This window comes from Prinia subflava, chromosome 12 (genome assembly GCF_021018805.1).
Source record: "Prinia subflava isolate CZ2003 ecotype Zambia chromosome 12, Cam_Psub_1.2, whole genome shotgun sequence".
NCBI lineage: Eukaryota > Metazoa > Chordata > Aves > Passeriformes > Cisticolidae > Prinia > Prinia subflava.
In genome coordinates this window covers 16,851,969-16,871,795 of record NC_086258.1, presented here as the reverse complement: position 1 = coordinate 16,871,795, position 19,827 = coordinate 16,851,969, and the positions used below count along the sequence as shown (strand labels likewise).

General features: G+C 40.3%; 1 protein-coding gene across 1 annotated transcript in view; it reads left to right on the top strand.

The window, feature by feature from the left end:
- Positions 1-1,110: 1,110 nt before the first annotated feature.
- GLP2R (glucagon like peptide 2 receptor) overlaps positions 1,111-19,827 on the top strand; it is a 34,331-nt gene continuing 15,614 nt past the window's right edge. Inside the window, exons 1-11 of the mRNA XM_063410146.1 lie at positions 1,111-1,675; positions 7,608-7,716; positions 9,150-9,254; positions 11,021-11,142; positions 13,103-13,209; positions 13,806-13,962; positions 14,456-14,615; positions 15,063-15,123; positions 16,277-16,346; positions 16,799-16,887; positions 17,531-17,669. Coding sequence (XP_063266216.1) covers positions 1,571-1,675; positions 7,608-7,716; positions 9,150-9,254; positions 11,021-11,142; positions 13,103-13,209; positions 13,806-13,962; positions 14,456-14,615; positions 15,063-15,123; positions 16,277-16,346; positions 16,799-16,887; positions 17,531-17,669 — 1,224 coding nt within the window. The 5' untranslated portion in view covers positions 1,111-1,570. The remainder of the gene's footprint in view (positions 1,676-7,607; positions 7,717-9,149; positions 9,255-11,020; positions 11,143-13,102; positions 13,210-13,805; positions 13,963-14,455; positions 14,616-15,062; positions 15,124-16,276; positions 16,347-16,798; positions 16,888-17,530; positions 17,670-19,827) is intronic.

The window sequence follows — 19,827 nt, the reverse complement described above, 5'->3', positions numbered from 1 at the left end:
TGATGCAAGTAAGTTATACAAAGAACCAAAAGTAGCTGGGGTGTTAGTAATTCACTGCTTCATTTTACAACTGTAAAGTCAAAAAAACCCATGTGCCTTGGGGGAGAATGGTTCCACAGGACAGACACTGAAGTCAAATGGTATCTTCTAATGAAAATAATTTGGATTTTCAAGACAACTCTCTACCTGAAGATGCCAGAGCTGGAGAAGCAGATGAGTTCCAGCGTGAAACTCCAGGAGAACAGGATAAAAGCCTGCTCTGGGCTGTTATGAAAGACAGCTTGCAGAGCTGGCCAGCAGCAGAGTGCAAGAGCAAGCAGGTCTGGTCTACAAAGGCAGAGCAAATCTCACAACCCGAAAACCAAAACCCAAAAACCTCGAGCTGTAGCTCGAACCAGGGGTTATATTTTCTACACCTTTGTCTCACTGCATTTTCACTTGTGAGAACAGGAGGGAGGAAGGGAGGGGAATCCTTCCGAGGATTAAACCCTTATCTGTGTTTCTATTCCTGTGAGTAATCTGCATATGGCTGTAATTAAATATATTTTGAGGCCTGTGAAACCATTGATACCTTCTGGATGACAGCTTCACCCAGTCTGAGTCTGAGGTGTTTCACAGAGACAGTTTTTTGCTCATGCCCCAGCAATGCTGGTCCCACAACTTTCAAACCAATTTTTCAATGCTCTGTTTCATAGGAGAAATGGATTGCATGAGTGTTTATCAGTTAATTCTGCCTAAACTGTGAAAAAGGGAAGAAAATAAGAGAGGAGCAAATTGGTTTTCTGGAACTTCCTTCAAGCAAAGTGATTTATGCAGTGATTTTTGCTGGGAGGAAGTTGAGATGTGTAAACCAAATATGTGCAGGTAACACCAAGACAGCCACAACCCACCCTGGAACTGAAGCTTTGAAGACAACACTGAACATCACAAGCATTGTAGTAAAACTAAACTGCTGCTAACATATTTTTTTCTTCACATTTAGATTCTCCCTGATCCTGCGCTGGCCGTGCGCGTTTGACAAAATACGATCGAAAAAGCACAAGACCAAAAAATCAAACCCAAAAAGCACAAACTTTTACTGAGCTGCTTTCTGACAACTGGAGTCAGCAAGCTTCTTACACAAAGTTTTCCTGTGTTCTGAGGTGTCCTTTATTGCTTTCATGAGGTGTGTATAAATATCTATATATGTGTTTTTGTGGGGCTGGATTGCATTCTGGAAAAATCGCTGGCAAAATTCCTGTGGAGCTTCAAGGAACAGGATCAGCCCTTTAATGTTTGAAGAGTTTTCTGACTTCTTATTGGCTAATGGACGAGCTCCAGTAAGCAGAGTTGCTGTGAAGTTTAGACTAAGCTCTCTCTGCCTTTAATCAGAAAAATCAAAACGTAGTTGGAGTTGAGCAAAGCCAAACACTTCAGGAGACTTCCTCACTTATTTGGAAAGAAGATTCATGGAACAGTGGCATTCATAAAATAAGAATTTTTTACTTCTATTCTTTTTTTTTTTTTTAATACATATATATAATTGATCTACAGAGTGAAATAGCAGCATATTTGGGATAAATATATTCAAATGGACATGGGGACACCTTTTGCCCTCTATTCCAGCATGGGACTCTGGTCCAGGCTACCTCCAACCTCTGCCAGCTCTATCATGATATTATTTCTTGTGAAACAGGTAAGACAATTCAATAATTAATAATAGAATCTATTTCCTAGCATGTAGCATTTTAACTTTAATTTTAATTTTAACATTAAACAGCATGTTTGTACCGAAAATTCTGCCAACACAACAATTTAATTTTGTTACTAATTAGTCATGAGAAAGAATGGCTGCAAAGATGTAGAGTTTTGTGTTAGAACTCTCTCTGGCTAGGTCATTTATTACAGTTTTATTCTATTAATCTTCATTTATACAGTGAATAAATTATGTTTACAACCATTTACACAATCAGTTTTCATACCAGTATTGATCGGTATTGAATTACATTTGTTTTTCAGTTTCCCTACCAGATGAAAATACTGTCATGAATCAGGTTTATTTTCTACTGGTTTTTTTCTGTGTTCTAAATCCAACTTTGATTTGTTTCTGGTGCCACTTTTTAGCCTCTGACTTGTGAGCATTGACTCTCCAGTTTATGAAATCTGATTTCATTCTGCACCTCACCTTCATACAGAAAGCAAATAAATCTGTATGAGATTTTCTGCCTTTATTTCTTGTAGAGATGCACTAAACCATTTTATTTATATTTTTTTTTTACCTAAATCTTTACAAAATTCTTACTTCTCACCTTATAATTTGAAGGGGTTTAGGTATTTAATAAGAAAATATCTCAGTGTAATTCCCTTCAAGGAAATTTTCATGTAGGTGTTTAGTAATTCTTATTTATTTATTAATTTCAGTCTTGATATGAATAAAGTTTTAAAACAATTATTGATATTTGGTAAATTTCAATTTAACTGAGTAAAGTTCACACATATATTTAGGGTACATTTCTATGAAGTATATGGGCATCAATTCAATAAACTGGAAGTAAAAAGGTATTTCTATGAAATAATCTCCATTTTATTTGGTTTCTAAGAACCTGGGTTTGCAGCTGTATGCGCTGTAAAGCCCATATCTGTGTTTCTAACATTTTTATAAAGAAAATATTACCAGGAGACAAATATATATGTATTTTTTTTTAGAAAATATTCCTAATATTTTCGTATAATTCAAATCTAGAGCTTCTTTGCTAAGCACTTCTGTTTATAGAACTGAAACAACTCTTAGATTTGTGAGACACCTCAGCCAAAGGATTAATTCCATCAATTCTAACAGAAAATCTCCCAAATACTTCTGTGAGATCAAAACTTTCCTAGACTAATCGCAGTGAATTAATTTGTCATAGTGGTTCTTGCAACTTGCTTAAAGAAATCTGTGCTTTATTTCATTATATTTTATTTCATAAGAAAGAAACTTTTAAAGGAGTAACAGGCATAAATCACTGTATCTGTATTTTCTAGCAAAACCCTTTATAGATAGGAAAAAATATCCATCAAACTAAATCCAGATCATGGCTGAAAGAATGAATAAATATTTTTCAGCTTTTATTTTTAGTTTATGCCTAAATTGAAGGGGCTTTTTTCTGTCCATAAGAGCATAGTCTGAATAAACAGCAACATTTCATTTCACTGCTAACTTCGTATAAAAAATTAAAAGGGGGAAATTCTGACTGTACCATGGTCAATTACGAAAAACTTAAATTAAACTGATCTGCAACCAAATTAATTCATTTCCTAAATGAAAGCTTCAGGCAATATTTTCTTCTGAATCCAACAAATTTCTAAAGTGTCTTCTTGGTGCAATCTAAATAAATGGCCGGACACTTCCAAGGAATTTTGATTAAATTTCCTCGTGGGTGAACTTCAGTGCAAGCAGGGGCCAGGCTGGCGGGCTGAGGCCACTCCTTTTCTTTTTTACCAAAAAAACTTCAGACAACCTGAAATGATGTCCAGTGTAGGGCAAAAGAGCTTTCTGAGCTTTCTGAGCTTCTGGGGCACTGGGGTTTAATTTCCCCGAGTCACAAGTCCTATTTAAGAGCAGTGGCTGAATGGCAACTGAAATACTCCACAGATCGAAAGCTGAGTGTTTCCACTGGCTGAGATCATGGGAAATTTCCCTGAAAGTTTGTATTCCTACCACGGAATTTGCACCAAAATTTAAATTATTATAGAATTTGAGATTTGTGACCACAACCTGTGTCAGATGCAGAGGGGTATTTGTTGGGTCTTCTTAGAAAACAGCCAGACCCCATCCCTGGAAGTGCTCAAGGATGGGTTGGATGGGGCTTGGAGCAAACTGGGATAGTGGAAGGTGTCCCTGCCCATTGCAGGGGTTTGGAACAAAATCTTTCTTGTCTTTGGGTCCCTTCCAACCCAAACCATTGTGTAAATCTGTTGTTCTGTGACTGGGCCTCCTCCGACACCACAAAAGCAGAAAAAGCCTCCACAACTGCAGCAGTGATTTCTGTGCTGCTCATATTGACCCAGGCTGGAGACCCCCCCTTCCTGAGAGACCCTGTGCCCCTCTCTGAAGAACCATGGGGACACGGATGTCAGGACACAGAGGCAAGCCTGCCTCTGGCTTTTGTTGACTCCTTTTCACTTAAACTGACACGGAATATCAACATGAGTTTTGGTCTCCATCGATTATTCCAGAAAACACTCCAATAGCCAAGGCCATTGCTTTACCATCCTTTGAAACAGAACGAGTCATGCCACTAGTGAGTCAGCAGACATCACCTCAACGTGAAGACATGGGCACTCATATCTTATGGATAAAGCAAACAGGCCAGGACTGACCACAAATAACCTGCAGCTTGGCACTTAACAACAAAATAATCATGATCACAGGCAGGTTGTCACGTCTTCCTTCATTTCCCCTTCCCTCTAAAGGCTGGTGCCTTACTCCCAGCCTACTTGGTTTGCCTTCTCGGGGCAGCTTAGGAGTATCATGCAAAATTCTCATTCTTGTGACCCAGGTCCCAAGGGGAATGGCTTGACCCTGAGTTGGGGGAGGTTTAGGTTGAATATCAGGAAAAGGTTTTTTTCACCCAGAGGGTGTTTGAGCACTGCCCAGGTGATGCCTTGGGAAGGCTGGGCTGGAACAGAGACTGGACAGAGCTGGAGAATAAAGCAGAGATTTATTAAAAGGCCTTTAGGTACACCTTGGGCAGGACAAGAGCCTGGCCAGGGCTACACCCAAGGTGGACCCAAAATGGGCACAAAATGGACAAATGGTCACGAGGTCTCACACTTCTATAAATTTTGGTTCATTTGCATATTGGGGTTGAATTGTCCAATTCCAGCTCCAGGCTGTGAGGTCCCATCCTTCTTGTTCCTCCCTCCAGCCCACCCTTGTTTGTGCTTTTGGGGCTGAAAGTTGTCCTTGGTGTGCAGCAGGAGAAGGATTTGTTTTGTGTCCCTGCTGTGTGCAGAGCTGAGTGACCCTGAGTGTGAGCTCAGAGCTGCACCCCTGGGCAGCACAGAGTCTGAAATACATGAAAGATAAAACTTAAGGTATCACAGGCTGCCCAGGGAATGGGCATGGCCCCAAGGCTGCCGGAGCTCCAGGAGTGTTTGGACAAAGCTCTCAGGGATGGACAGGGTGGGATTGTTGGGGGCTTGTGAAGTGTTTACATCAATAGTGACCAGGTATTGGCTATGTGATCTGTGAGAAATGGATTTGTAGAGGATTCTCAAAGACTGAAAGCTCACATGGCCTTGTACATCTGTGTGCAAACTCTTAGATAAGGTGTGCTGCCTTAAAAAGGCCATGGAACAGGACAGACATTGTAGAGAGGGAAACTGAACTGGAAACAATTTTCAAATGATGGCCTTGCAAACAGACCAGATATTTTTGAGAATTAGAACTGAAAGATGCACTGTAGCAAGACCATGTGGGGTAAAATGTGATTGGTGTTAGAAGTATTGTAACAAGGAAATAGCTTGGCTTCTGATAGAATGATGTTGAGTTTTACATCTCCTGTGTCTCATCTTTCTACGAGATTGATAATGGAATAAAACCTTTAAAAACACCTCTCAGCTGCCCCATCTCTGTAGAGCTGGGTTCTTCTGACAGTGCTCGTGCCTGCAGATCTGAGTAATGGACAATTCCACCGGGAAGTGATGTGGAACTGTCATTCAGGCCTAGCCTGCCCCTCACTCTCATTGAGTGAACTCCTCCATGACCGCGCATCAACCCCAAATCCAGGAGTGACACCAAAGGAGCTGCCAGGTAGCCACTGCTGCAGAGGTTTCCTCTCTGTTTCCTGGGCCGTTTAAGGTGTTTGTTTACCACAAACTGGAGTGTTCTCCCTTCAGCCCAGCAGTCCTGCCTGCGAGTGCGTCATCTCCGCGTCTCTGCTCTTCAGGAGAGGTTCACTGACCCGCCAGCGCCTCAAGAACCTCCCCTGGCTCCCAGGGTTCTGAGGCCTGCAGGAGGGAAATGTCAAGATGCCTTTCTTTTTTTTAATTTTTTTTTTTATTTTGGAAACATGCATTCCTTTCTCATGGCTGCTGTAAATATTCTCCCCTTATCTTGCGAGCCCATCCACGGGAGAATGATTGCAGCCTTTCAAGCTTAGAGTGTCTGGAAAGTTAGCTGGGAGACTGAAAGCAGAGTATTGAGCAGGCAACATTTTACACAGCAAAAACACGCATGAAACAGTGACCCTGCATAAGAGCTAGCTTGTATAATATGTTATATTATATATAGCTTTATATATATTTTATATATATATAAATTTATATAGATGTAACACTGTTCCTGTTTTAAAAGTAAATAAATACGATTTGCTTCATTAAAATAAAATCAAACTGTAGTTTTAAAGGAATAAAGGTGAAGTTCACAGCCATTTATTGCTCTCGTTATATATCTCAGCTCTTGGCACATTACCATGTTCAGAACAACGTCAGGACAACCACAAGTGTTAAAGGCAGTTTCAAAGAAAGGGTGTGGTCCAGACAAAAAGAAAATTACTTTTCCTGGAGAGCTGAAAGGCATCTTTTAGTTAAAAGATTGTTTAGAAAACGTACATTCTGTTTGCTCTCCAAAATTTGCTCGTTAGAATCGGTAACATTTTCAACCAGTAATGAATTTTTAATTTTTGGTGACTTCTAGTAACAGCAATCTTTGACTGCTCTGGCCTCTCAAAGCCCTGGATTCAGGAGGCCAGGGCATTTATTGCACAGACAGTACCTAGGATGGTTCTTTTCTATGGATAAATAATGATAAAGCCATCATGCTAACACTGAGCTGGAAGCAGCATCTCACATTATCCTTTCTGAACTGCTTTGCTCCTAACAAGGCATTTCTTCACCCAAATCTCCAAGTGGTTTTGCATTTAATTCTTCTGGTTTTAGCCAATTTTTTTCCCTAAACAACAATTACCAGCTATGGCCCTCATAAAGACCTCTGCAGTGCATGTTGCATGATAAGGAGAGTTTGTCATTTTATTATGTGGGAAATCTCTTTTATTTATATAATGATTTTATATTATATACTATAATATAATTATATAACATACATCATAATATATTAAATTATATCTCTATATAAATATTTATATAATTATGTGGCAAAGACTCTTCTCACCTATGGACACAAGAAGAAAGTCAAACAGTGCCCTACTGAGGCAAAAAGGACAACACGGTGTAAATGGGCAAGCAAAACTAAAATTTACAAAGGTGTTTCTTAAAAAAAAATAAAAAGAGGAATAGAAAGATGTCTATGGCACAGTTGATGCTGCTGGTAAAATAAGTGGTCTGTGAAATGCTGGGCAGTACAGAATGCACCAGAGGAAAGGTGTTAGTAGCTAAATAGCATTGCTTATTAATGCTTATTCAGTACTGTTTTATTCTTTTTTTTTTTCCTGTACTACTCAATAAGATATGCTTGATTGTCTTTAAAAATATTCTAAAACCAAGAAGCCCTTTAGACCTTTTTTCCCTACCATTCCTCCATTCTCCTCTCCTCTATTCTGTGCTCAGACTAGAATTCCTTAAAATGGAAAGAAACTTGTCACTGAGGACAAAAAGTCTCTAACTGATTTTTTTCTTGTGTACAGTATTTTCACTCCCAGGCCAAAGGTTCTCTGCTGGAAAAAACCACTACTGGATGGAACAAATATAAACAGGAATGCTTGAAAATGCTGCAGGAATCATCTGTAGATAGTGGTAAGGAATTAAACAGTGAGGAAATTTATTGAGTAATGCTGATGAATATGCAAATATTGTCTTGCTGTATGTCTGTTCCCAAGTTCTAAATGTAGAACAATTCACCTGACACAAATATTAGCCTAAAGTCTCTTGTTTATTCTCCTGTCTGTGGCTTTTGGGTGCTTAGATGAAGAGCAGCACACCTACAGTTTCTCCTCCTGAATTCCTGCCTCCCTCCTTTGATTGGGTGCTCAAAGTTTTCTGCTCTTTGCAAAAGGGGGACTTCACAATCCATCCTTATTTCACTCCCAAATGTATGAACTCTGCTCAGCTGGGTGTCTGTCTGCTGGGAAGGATGGCATGGTTTTGGTTTGAGGAGTTGGAGAAGTCCAAGGTGTGGCTAGGAGAGAGGTGGCTGCTGTTCGAGGAAAGATGAAAAATGAATCTGTGTGTGGGAAATGGGTTTGTAGGGGATTCTCAGATCCTGACAGAAGGCTCACACAGTCTTGTGCATCTGTGTGCAAACTCTGAGATAAGGTGTGCTGGCTTGGAAAGGCCATGGAACAGGACAGACACTGCAGAGTGATGTGATGACTGTGCAGATTAAAACTGAGTTACTCTGAGAGATTACCAGAGATACAACCTCTGGAAATATCTCTGGGAATAAGAGATATTGCCCAAAGACTAGAAGGAGTCACTGTGAGAAGCTGACAGAGGTGGTGTGAGCTGAGAACTGGTGTCACAGGGCTGGGAAAGGTGGAATATCTGCCTTTTTCCAAAACCAGGTAGGGATAACATGTCTGGGATCTGGCTGTTGCATTTGGACCACAGCGGCCCCAAGATCATACAGTCATAAAATCACAGACTCAGAGAACACCCTGAGCTGGAAGGATCCACAAGGATCACCCAGTGCAGCTCCTGGCCCTGCACAGACACAGCAATCCCACTCTGGGCATCCCTGGGGCACTGTGCAAACGCTCCTGGAGCTCTCATTCCCATTCCCTGGGGAGCCTGGGCAGTGCCAGCACCCTCTGGGGGAAGAACCTTTCCCTGATACCCACCCCAAACCTCCCCTGGCACAGCTCCAGCCACCCCGTGGCTTCTGTCACTGTCACAGAGCAGAGATGGGAGCTGTCCCTGTGCTGTCCCTCAAAAGGAATCTGCAAGCCCTGGTGAGGTCTGACCTCAGTTTCCTTGTGATTTTAAGCAATGAATTGATCTCATTGTGGAGAGAGTGAAGCCTTCAGGTGGTGCATGGACTCAGGGAAGAAGGCACCTCTTGTTTCTGTGCAGTGCATGGAGCATTGCACGGGGAATACACAACATTTATCTGCAATATCTTGTTGCTCTGAAGTAGCTTGCAGGTTGCCTGGAACAGTACAAAATGGTTTTCATGACTGTCCATTGTCTGGACAACTTTTTGTAAAACTTTTATTTGTTTCTCTCCCCAGGAGTACATTGCAATGGGACATTTGATCAGTTTGTTTGCTGGCCTTACTCACGCCCAGGAAATGTCTCTGTTCCTTGTCCTTCATACTTGCCATGGCTGGAAAATGGTAATGTGAAAGTGGGAACTTGTCTTGGAGTTTGTGCCAGGAGTTCAGCTGAAGGAAAGCTGCTGCTTGTCCCTCCTGCCCCAGCGTCCTCTGGAGTGGATGAGGCACAAAGAGTCTCACTCCTTTCTACCACTTCTGAACTGAGGCACAAAATCATTTTTGATGTTTAATCTCTCTTTTTCTCCATCTGGGCTTGCCACAGCTCTGTCTTGTCTGCTGAAAACATTTGCCAGGTCATGTAGCCACCCTGCCAGGGCTTTATTGGTAATAAGAGATTCAGGGTTCAGCTCCTGAGCCTCAACTTGTGGGTCCCCACTGACCCCAGAGAGGATTCCAGGACACTGGAAGAGCCAGTGGAGCTCCAGCAGTCAGCCCTGCAGTGGGGAACAGCCACCACAGCCAGTGGTGTGGGGAACAAAGCAGCCTCCCAAGCAGCCTTTCCTGCAGGGAATGCAGCTCTCAGGAAAGGGTGAAAAAACACCTTCAGGAGCAAAAGTGTCAGAGACCAAAGAAGATTCCCATAAAGGAATGGAAGGGCACTGCTATCAGCACAGAGCAGCATTTCTGAATCCTGCTAAAATGTCTTTCTGAATCCTGCTAAAATGCCTTTCTGAATCCTGTTAAAATGCCTTTCTGAATCCTGTTAAAATGTCTTTCTGAATCCTGCTAAAATGTCTTTCTGAATCCTGCTAAAATGTCTTTCTGAGCTGCTTTTCTAATTCCACTTGATGGGACCAGTTCTGCCCGAGTTCTTTGATTTATGGGAGACTGCTACCAGCTGCTTATCACAGATTTCTCCAGCACAAACCACACATGGTTTGTTCTTTAATATAATTTATCCTTTTTTATGCTAATAAGCAGTAAGACACCAAGTTTCCATCTAAACTCCCCAACGCCTTCTGCCATCCATTTAGAACAAATCCAGTTCTTCATAATAAACAAAAGCATTTTGCCTCCATGAAACGGAGGCTTTTTTTGGTCTGAATTTCTACAAAAGCAAGATTTCTGATCACATTTCAAGGTTTTTCCCAGTCTAGTATTCATAAAGAGCTCCTGCTCCATCACCACAAACTGCTCCCAAAGCAATTCTCTCAGCTCTGAGCTGAGCAAAACAAAATATTCTGGTTGTTGCTACCACCCTTGAACATGTTCAACTCCAAAATGATTGGAAAAGCTCAGTTCTGATTAGAAATAAATGGATGGCAGCTGTTGAGGACAACACCAAACAAACATCAACCAGGGTCCCCACAGCATTCCTCTGATGCTATGGGCAAATTCCTAATTAATATAAATTGGTACAATTCAGTGGAAACCAAGAGAATTTCATCAGTTCACCCCACCCCTGCTGAAGGAGCCCCAGAGCACAGAAATGAAATACCAGACTGCAAAATCAGTGTCACAGAGAGAGATCATTCCCTAATCAAATCCTTGTGCACTTCTGGCCAGTGAATTACCCATGCACGAGCTTCATGAGGAATAATGAATGAAGTGAGGTGTAGGCTTCTCTTCTGGATGTACTGTGTGGGTTTTCTTGTAAAAAACAGGTACATTCGGGAAATTTATTTCTGCTGGATTCTATTCCTACTTTTTCCTATGTAAATATAAAAAAAATATTGACAAAAACAGAAGAAAAGTGAGTTTTACTCCTTTTTTGAGTATGGGTGGTGCAGAGTGTATTGTGGAGGTGTAAGGCAGAAATCTTTCAAACGTGAATGAAAAATGAAATCTCTATTTTGACCTTTCAAACTAAAACTGTTTACTTTCAGGAAGTGTAGGACATGTATACAGAGTCTGCTTGGATGAAGGGATTTGGCAAACAAAGGAAAATTCCACAGACATTTGGCGAGATAGCTCAGAATGTTCTGAGAAAAATCATTTCCAAAAAAATGTAAGTATATTTTATATTACAGTTGAAAACTTTAATCTTCTTAATCCTTTCTGAAGTAACTGACAAAACATTTCCATTTAATACCTGCAAAGTATCTTCAGATTTCATTTAAATTACCAAAGAGAAAGCTGTTATTTTATTTATAAGAAGCAGAAGAGAAAATATTAAAGAAGGGGATTCCTGCTTTAGATGCCACAAGTTATTTTCTCTTCAGAGTCCAGTGTTCACATGCTGATTTTCTCCTAATAAAATAGAAAAGCACTGCAACCTGTCAGGCATCCCAGCATCTCCCCAAATCACGTTAGTCTGTCAAAGTCAGACAACTTTCCTCCTGAGCCTTTCAGCATTTAATGAGCTGTTAATTGGTTGTTTCAAAGTTAGCTGGTCAGAGACTGGAGGAGTTACCCTCATCCGATGCCATCCTTCCTGTATTTCTCCTATCACATCAGGCCAGGGGCTGAACTTTGTCAGCCAAACTTATTTTGCCATGGACTTCAGCTCAGATGTCAGAATTAGGTCTCTTAGGTAAGAACTATGACCACAATTTCTTACTTTTTAATTGTGACAGAGTGCTGTTTCTTACTTTATCAAGTAACACTGCTTTACTTAATAGTTACAAAACATTTTTAGTTTAGTATCTCTGTGTATTACTACATTTTTACTAAGCTCTTTATATAGTAAGGAGAAGAATTTCCAAACTTTCAGTTTATTTATGCAACTGTAATAAATATTCATAAGTTCTGAGTGTTTTCCAAGGTTTGTTGACCATTCTGAATATCATATTTGTTTCTGCAAGGCATGTTACTTCATCTTGTGTGACAACAGACAATTTCTTTGAAAGCTTTAACCAGCTTTCCTAACAACACTAAATGTGGGCTTGTACCTGCTTGTTTTATTTAATTGTAACCTCCCCAAGTTGTTGGAAATAACCCAGAGCCACTATCTTCACACATCAGAGAAATCAGCTTGGTTTCATGTGCTTTGGTCTTGCAAAATCGACAAAGCCAAGATGATAATTTGAGATTTTTGCAAGGTTTTTACCTGCTGGGAGGTTTCCATGGAGCAGGGTGAAGAGCCATGCCCTTCAAGAGAGTATTAGAGAAAACTGCTGGCAGGAGGACAGTGCTGAAGTCCCTGGTGCTGAGTAGCAGAACAAGAAAAACAGCAAACTCACAGAGGAAAAGACACAGGTTCCAAGAAAAGCTCTGTAGGCCAAATATGGATTATGAAAGCCACATATCCTGGATGTCTTTCCCTCTTCAGAGATGCTTTATTTGGGCTAGAAGGTTGAATAGGTGAGAGGTAGATATGAGCAGGTAAAATAGAAAAAAGTTACGAAAAATAAATGTTAAATTAGGCAAATTGAAAGGAAATTTGTTCAGGGCTAGGAGCTGGAGTTCAACAATCCTTGTGGGTGCCTTTCAACTCAGGATGTTCTGTGATAATCTGTGAAAGTGTGAGCAGTTCCCTTCCTCCTCTGAGGTTTTATTTGTCCTCCAAAGACACTCAAGACAGCTCTAATTCAATTTTTTTTTCCTTTGAGCTCAAGACAGAAGTCAGGCTGTTTCAATAGCTCTGGACAGGGCTGACTCTCCAGACTGTGCAGATTGTGTCACATTCTCGTGTGTGCAGGTCCAGTGAGTTGTCTCTGCAGCTCTTAACCCACCAGGATCCACTTGGTGCACAGAATCGTGGCAAGGATCAGCTGTGATTTGGACTAGAAGTGGTGTTTGTGCAGGAGGAACCTGGGGATAATCTGGGACTGCCTTTGGATTTGAAAAGAACCTCTGGGTGTGAGGGTCTTTGTCAAACACGGATTCCAAAAGGCAGTGCAGACAGCAGGGATCAGGATCCTGCCCTGGCTCCTGGAAACTCAAAAAAGGGGATCCCCAAGGTTTCTGAGCTGTGTTTCTGCTCTGTCCCCCTGCCCACATAACATATTTTTCTTCTTTGTTCCCAGGAAGAAGAACATAAACTACTCACCACATTACAGCTGTTGTACACTATAGGATATTACTTTTCTCTCATCTCTCTGGTATTAGCTCTGCTTATACTTTCTTTACTCAGGTTAGTATAAATTTACATGTATTTTAAATGTACAGAGCCCTACACTCATATTCTTCTTTTTATGAAATGGAAGTTATTTTTTCATTTCCAGTACCTTTCAGCCTTTCAGTTCTTGAAGGGGCTCAAAAAAGCTGGGGATGAGCTTTGGACAAGGGCATGGAGTGATAGGAAAAGGGGGAATGGATTTAAGATGAAGATGGTAGATTTAGATTAGATATTAGGCAGAAATTCTTCACTGTGAGGCCCCGGCACAGGTCATCCAGAGAAAGTGCCCCATTCCTGGAAGATTTTATGGCCAGGTTGGATGGAAAAACCTGATCCAGTGGAAAGTGTCCCTGCCCATGGCAGGGGGGATAGAATGAGATGGGCCTTAAAATCCTTTCCAACCCAAACAATTATGTTGATTCCATATAAATAACTTGTATTTTTCTAAGGAGCAATACAAATGCAATTTCCAATCAGAATCCATCAATGGCAACAATATGAACACAACAGTCATTTTGCTGGGTCTTTGTCGGGTTTTAATATTTTTTTCTGTGAATTAGATATATCCCAGAAGATTTCATACATTATTTCATTATTTTTTTCTCCCACAGAAAGCTTCACTGCACAAGAAACTACATCCATATGAATTTATTTGCATCCTTTATCTTGCGTGCTGCAGCAGTTCTTATAAAAGATTCTGTCTACTACAATATTTACTCAAAAAGACCAAATGATGAAACTGGATGGATCTTATACCTCAGTCCAGAGGTAATGTGTTAGCTCATAGCTAATAGTAAATGTGTGCTTCTAGTGGTTACAACAAGTTTTGGAAGTTTGCCCTGCAGCATCAGGCGTTGAGATGTTTGTAAGTTGAGCTTTGGATGCTGAAATTTTGTTGAGAAAAGTTGGGTAATCAAGATAAAATCCTGATTGTAAGAGATTTATTTCAAATTACTAGAAAAAACATATTAATTGTGATATTTAGAAACAGCCACTCAAGCAAAACAACTCACACCTTGCAGCCTTTAGAAAGAAATCTCTGCATTTATTTGGCACTTACTTACATCATCTCATTTGTGGCCACTGTGAATAAATTATTCTTGTATGTTGTTATAGGAATGGAGTTTGCCCATGAAAACAAGGAAAATTATCTGCAAGGGGTTAATGATGACTTTTATTTTAACAGCTCATCAGAAAAAGCTCTCACCTGCAGATCATGATATTTCTATTCACAATGACTCCTGGTCTCTCATTCCTACAGATTGTAATCATTTGCAGGACTGCCCAGTTTTTCATGCATTACTTTGTTGGGGCAAATTACTTCTGGCTATTGGTGGAAGGAATTTATCTGCACACATTACTGATAACTGTGGTTCTCTCTGAAAGAAGACTGCTGCAGACATACATTGTGATAGGATGGGGTAAGTCCAGAGCTGGTTCCAAGCACTGATTGTGTGGTCCTTTGCCAAGTCAGTGGAGGATATTTTGTAAAGAAGAAAAAAGAAAAAAACCTGAATTCTGTTTTATTCATTAGTTTTGAAGCCAGCAATTGTAAATGGAGATGTGTCAGCAGTGGTACCTTGGCTGCAGCTCAGCTCGAGCTGCAGATACAGGAAATCAGGGAAATGTTTCATAAGGAAACAGATGCCTGGTGGGAAGAACAAGAAGAAATTTCTTTATATTGGGCTGTATGTTGTCATCACTGAATATTATGGTACTAGCAGCAACTTCATTTCCTCCCTTTGTAATAGGTCACCTCTATAGCAATTTTCTAAACAGAAAACTGAAAAGCACAAATCTTTGCACCACACACTTCTACAAGCTTGGCTGGAATAGACTCATTTCTATTTCTCTTCTTTCCTTTTCAGTTGTTCCAATCCTGTTTGTGGGCCCTTGGGGAATAAGCAGATCCAAACTGGAGAACACTGGGTAGGTTATTAAATAAAATGTTCTTTGGGATCCTGACTTTCTGTTTGCTTGTCTGAAAGCCCTTGGCAGTACTTGACACAAGAACTGACCAGAATATTATCAGATTATACAGCATCTATTAAAAAAATGTAACACTTGTGACATTTTCAAGGTTCCCTTTAGTACTTTTACATTAAAAAACTTCTAGGAATTTTTGTTTTTAGGATTTACTTGTGCATTTAGCAAGGGATAGAATGAACTTTCACTGTTCCTAAAATGTTCATCCATTTACATGAAGCAAATTGTCTTCATGGAGAGCATCCTGGCAGTAAGGAGACCAGTGCTTTCCTTGGAGACACTTTGAGTTTAATTCGTATTCACTGCCACTTTTTAAGGAAAAAAAGTAAATTGTAATGGAGGCTCATGACAAAACCTGCTGACACTGAGAGCTGATATTCGGTGAGGGCATCAGGGACAGGGACAGGCACTAGCAAGCACCAATTTCTGGTCTTCAGTTGTTGGTGGCATCACATGAACTTTGTGGTTTATGTGTGGAATCTTTTGTTCTCCTCTTACTTCTTGTGGTTTCCAGGGGATTTTATTTGCAATGCCAGCATGGATAATGAGCAACATCCAAACCATAATTGGTGTCTTACGGAGTCAGATGTCATATAAATTGTAAATGACAAGCCAAGATCCTGCAGAACCTCTGGCTAATTAGCAGAAAGAAACAGGATAAATCAGAAGGTTAAAGCAGGAGAAAAAGAGACAGCTTCAAGGAAACAGCATGCATATTTTTTAGCAGCTCAAGAATCATGGTCACAACTCCCAGTTTACTCATTTCCAGTCTCCAGTTTCAGACAGATAATTTAAGCAGGATCAATTCCATGCTGAGGGTTTGGTGCCATGTTTTGTGGATTCAAAGACTGAGTTTGCCAGATAATTCTGAAGTTTATGGTCTAAGGAAACCTTTTGCAACATTCATGTGGAAAGATCTTCAGAGTTGTTGGTGAAACTCTTCCTATTTTTATTTCATTTCTTTTGGGGGACACCTAAAAAAGCTGAACTTCACCAAGTTCCTTTAGAAATACATATACAAGTTATGTTTTTCTAACTATTTCTATATTCTTCTTTTTTCCCTATGAAAATAATTACACTTTAAATTATTCTCCAGGTGCTGGGGAACAAATGAACACATGGGGATCTGGTGGATCATCCGAGGACCAATGTTGTTTTCCATTGCAGTAAGAATTATATAACCTGTATTTTTTTATTCCCCTCCTTGGTCTCTGTAATTAGTGCCATTTTTATCCTTGAAAACTTTGGAACAAATAAGATACAGTTTCCTGCCACAGAAATATCAAGGGACACATAAAGTGACAGAAAGGATAAAGTTTTTTTTTAAAAAAATGAGGAAGTAGGGATCTGTATTAAAAAATTGAAATGTAATTTTGTACTGGAAGATCATGTATCAAATTTTATGTCAGGCTGAATAAGGCAATGCTAAGTTACTCAACTTTGCATGATTAATATGTGATAATAACCTGCTTGTATTCCAGCCTCATCCCAGCTGCATTCCAGTTACTTGGTGGCAGGTTTTGTACATGTTTAATGTCAATTATACATTTATTTAGTAGTTAATTGTTTAGTGTCATAACATTTGCTGTAAGTAAACCATATCATATTTTCCTTTAAGGTTAATTTTGTCATCTTCTTAAAAATTCTCAGAATGCTGATTTCCAAGCTAAAAGCTCAGCAAATGACCTTTCATGACTACAAATACAGGTATGGAACAAATGGCACAGAAGTCCTGGCCCATTTTTAAAAAATTTGTCACAAGAACTTGTCAGTTGCCCCTAAAGATGTCCCTACCACCTCCAGGTGTAACAGATATCCAGAATATGGGAAATAGATATATTCAGAATGGATATTCAGAATATTTAGAGGGATATTTAGAATATTTGGAATGATATTCAGAATAGGAAAAGAGCATTTCCCTGTCTGAGAGGCAAAGGCAGGTCAGCACCTGTGTGCTGAATTTTGGGGGCTGTTCAGTGCAGTGAGATCTCTGCTCTCAGGTACCTCCTCTCACACCTGTGACCTCTGCTGCTGTGACACATTTTTCACTGAAATTTGGGAAGAAAAAGAAAAACCCTCTAGCACTGTGCTTGTAGCCTGATAAAGAATCAGGCATTACTTTATTCTGGCCAGGATGTGCCATGCAAAACATTTCATTTACACATGACTTTTAACTAGACTTTCCACAGATTTATGCATATATTATTCTCAAAATCACAAAACTGCTACTATCATTCAAAATCAGAATATTGAGGGGATGTTTTTGGAATGATTTCTTTGTCTCTGAGTTTTTGATTTTTTGGCAACAAGGACTTTAAAAAATATAATAATCATATATTTTCTTTTTAAGATTGGCAAGATCTACACTTGTGCTGATTCCATTGCTGGGGATCCACGAATTTGTGTTTACCTTCATCACTGATGAACAGGTGGAAGGACTTTCAAGACATATCAGGCTTTTCATTCAGCTGACAATGAGCTCATTTCATGTAAGTGCTGTTTTGTAAGAATTGTTTTTAGGGTTCACAGATCCATGTGCATTTCCTGCTCACCACAGTTACGGTGAATTCTGATTTAATATTATTGCCCAACCTGTTACTGTTGCAGGAACAAGATAAAACACTCACAAACTGCATATTCAAATATGATAGTCCCAAATACCAAAAAAAGGAGTCTGACATTTTCAGAGACAAAGGTGTCCTCTGGTAATAGGTAACAGCTCACCACAGACCCTTGAAAACAGGATTAAATTGGTCCATTTAAAACACTCCCAGCCAAAATCATAACCATGAGAATCTCTGTCTCATCCAAAGTTTAGGCTCCGTTTTTCTAAAGGATGTTTGTTCACCGTATCTGCAGAATGACCCTGTGGACTCCTAGGTGTACTCTCACAAAAGTGCATCAATTTTTAGTGAGTTTTAGGAGAAAATTTGTCAGACCCCTGACACAGATGGAACAGAAAAATGCACCAGCATCTGGAGATGGAAAAGAATTTCTCACCCACAGAGTCAGGAGTGTTTTAGAGATCTTCAGGCACTTGGCTGCTCTTCAGGCCCCCTGACTTAGCCTGGTGTGAGTAGGCAAAATCCTGAGGTGGGGCAGGGAGTGTGATGTGGCTCTGTGCCCTCACAGCTGCAGTGAAGGAGGCACACTCCAATAAACAGTTCTAGATTCCAGATTCCACAGTGGGTTGTCACTGGGGCTCAGTGGTGACACTCAGGCACAGGCTGTGCCTCCCTGCAAGTGTTTGCTCTGCAGTTTGCCAGGGCAGGAGCTGCACACTGGCACAGAGCACTGCTGCTGCCTCTGCCTTCAGTGCTGCAGCCCTGCTGAGTCATGAATTTTGGAGATGGTACCAATGATCCTGCTCAGGAAAGCTGTGCTTTACCCACATCTTCCTGCCTTGATCCTCCCGGGGCAACAGGGCAGCAATTTCCAGATTTTTATTTGCAGCAAAACCTCTTTTTTAGAGTAATCTCTCTGGCTCCAAGTGGCTGCTCCTCATTGATTCACTGCCCTGACAGAGCTGCCCTGCTCTGCAGCCTGAGGCATGAAGGCATCTGAGCACTGCTGCACTTTTCCCTAAAATTCATGATGATTCTGGGTTTTAACCTTTGCATATATGCACCCGTGCTGTGCACTGCCTGCACCAGTGTTTTGACACTGTTATTGAGGCTATACTTAAAAATTTCCACCACAGCTTGAGGGGAGAAACATCCTGAGTGACAGCAGAGAATTCCTGGAGAGTCACAAGCACAAGGAGCCCGCTGACATGGTGTTCACAAAATCACAGAATTATTTGGGTTGGAAGGCATCTTAATGTTGGAGTACGAGTTCCTTGGTTAGACATCTCCTTACTTGGAGAGGCTGCAGTGCCTGGATGTTATTTTAAAAGCACAGAATCATTTTAAGTGAAGATTTTATTTACTGGCTTGTACAAAGTAATCTGATATATAAACCAGCTTACTCATCTTTGCTAAAGAACACAAACTTCATTCCTTTTAGAGAAACATGCATGTGCTTGGCAGCATGTCATGCTTTAGAAGCAAAGCTCCATTAAAAAATACCCAGAGATCTTAGCCAGTGTTTATTGCAGATTCTCTTTTTTAGCTGCAGCATTATTTATGAAGGGATTAGCCAAAAAGCACATAAACTGTACACAATTACATTTGTTTAGTCTGTAAATCTTCTCAGTAGTTTTAAAAGGCAGTTAAACTGTTTTGTTAAAGAAAAACAATTATCCCTGGGATCTCAGCTGAAGGTTTAACTCAAACATTTTCAAGGAGCACAAAATTAAATTCTAAATAGGAGTTCTGCTGTAGGTATGATGCTGCTTTGCTTGAGGAAATGGAGCAATCTAAACATCTTGGCATGGAAATTGTGCATGGAAATTGTTACCCTCAGGAAAAGCCACTGGTTTCTGGTGGAGAGAACCCAGCTTTTTGATGAGTAATTTATCACATTGCAATTGTCAGTAGAACTGAAGAACAACTGTGAGGATTAGCTGTGCATCTGTCCTTTCCTATTGATGTTTCTGCTCATGAACATTCCTCCTGAATTTCTGATTCTCCCTTTTCACTCACACTGGGGCAATTCTGAAAACGAGTGTTTGAGAAGTCCCCACACACTGGAAAGGTTTCTAAGTGT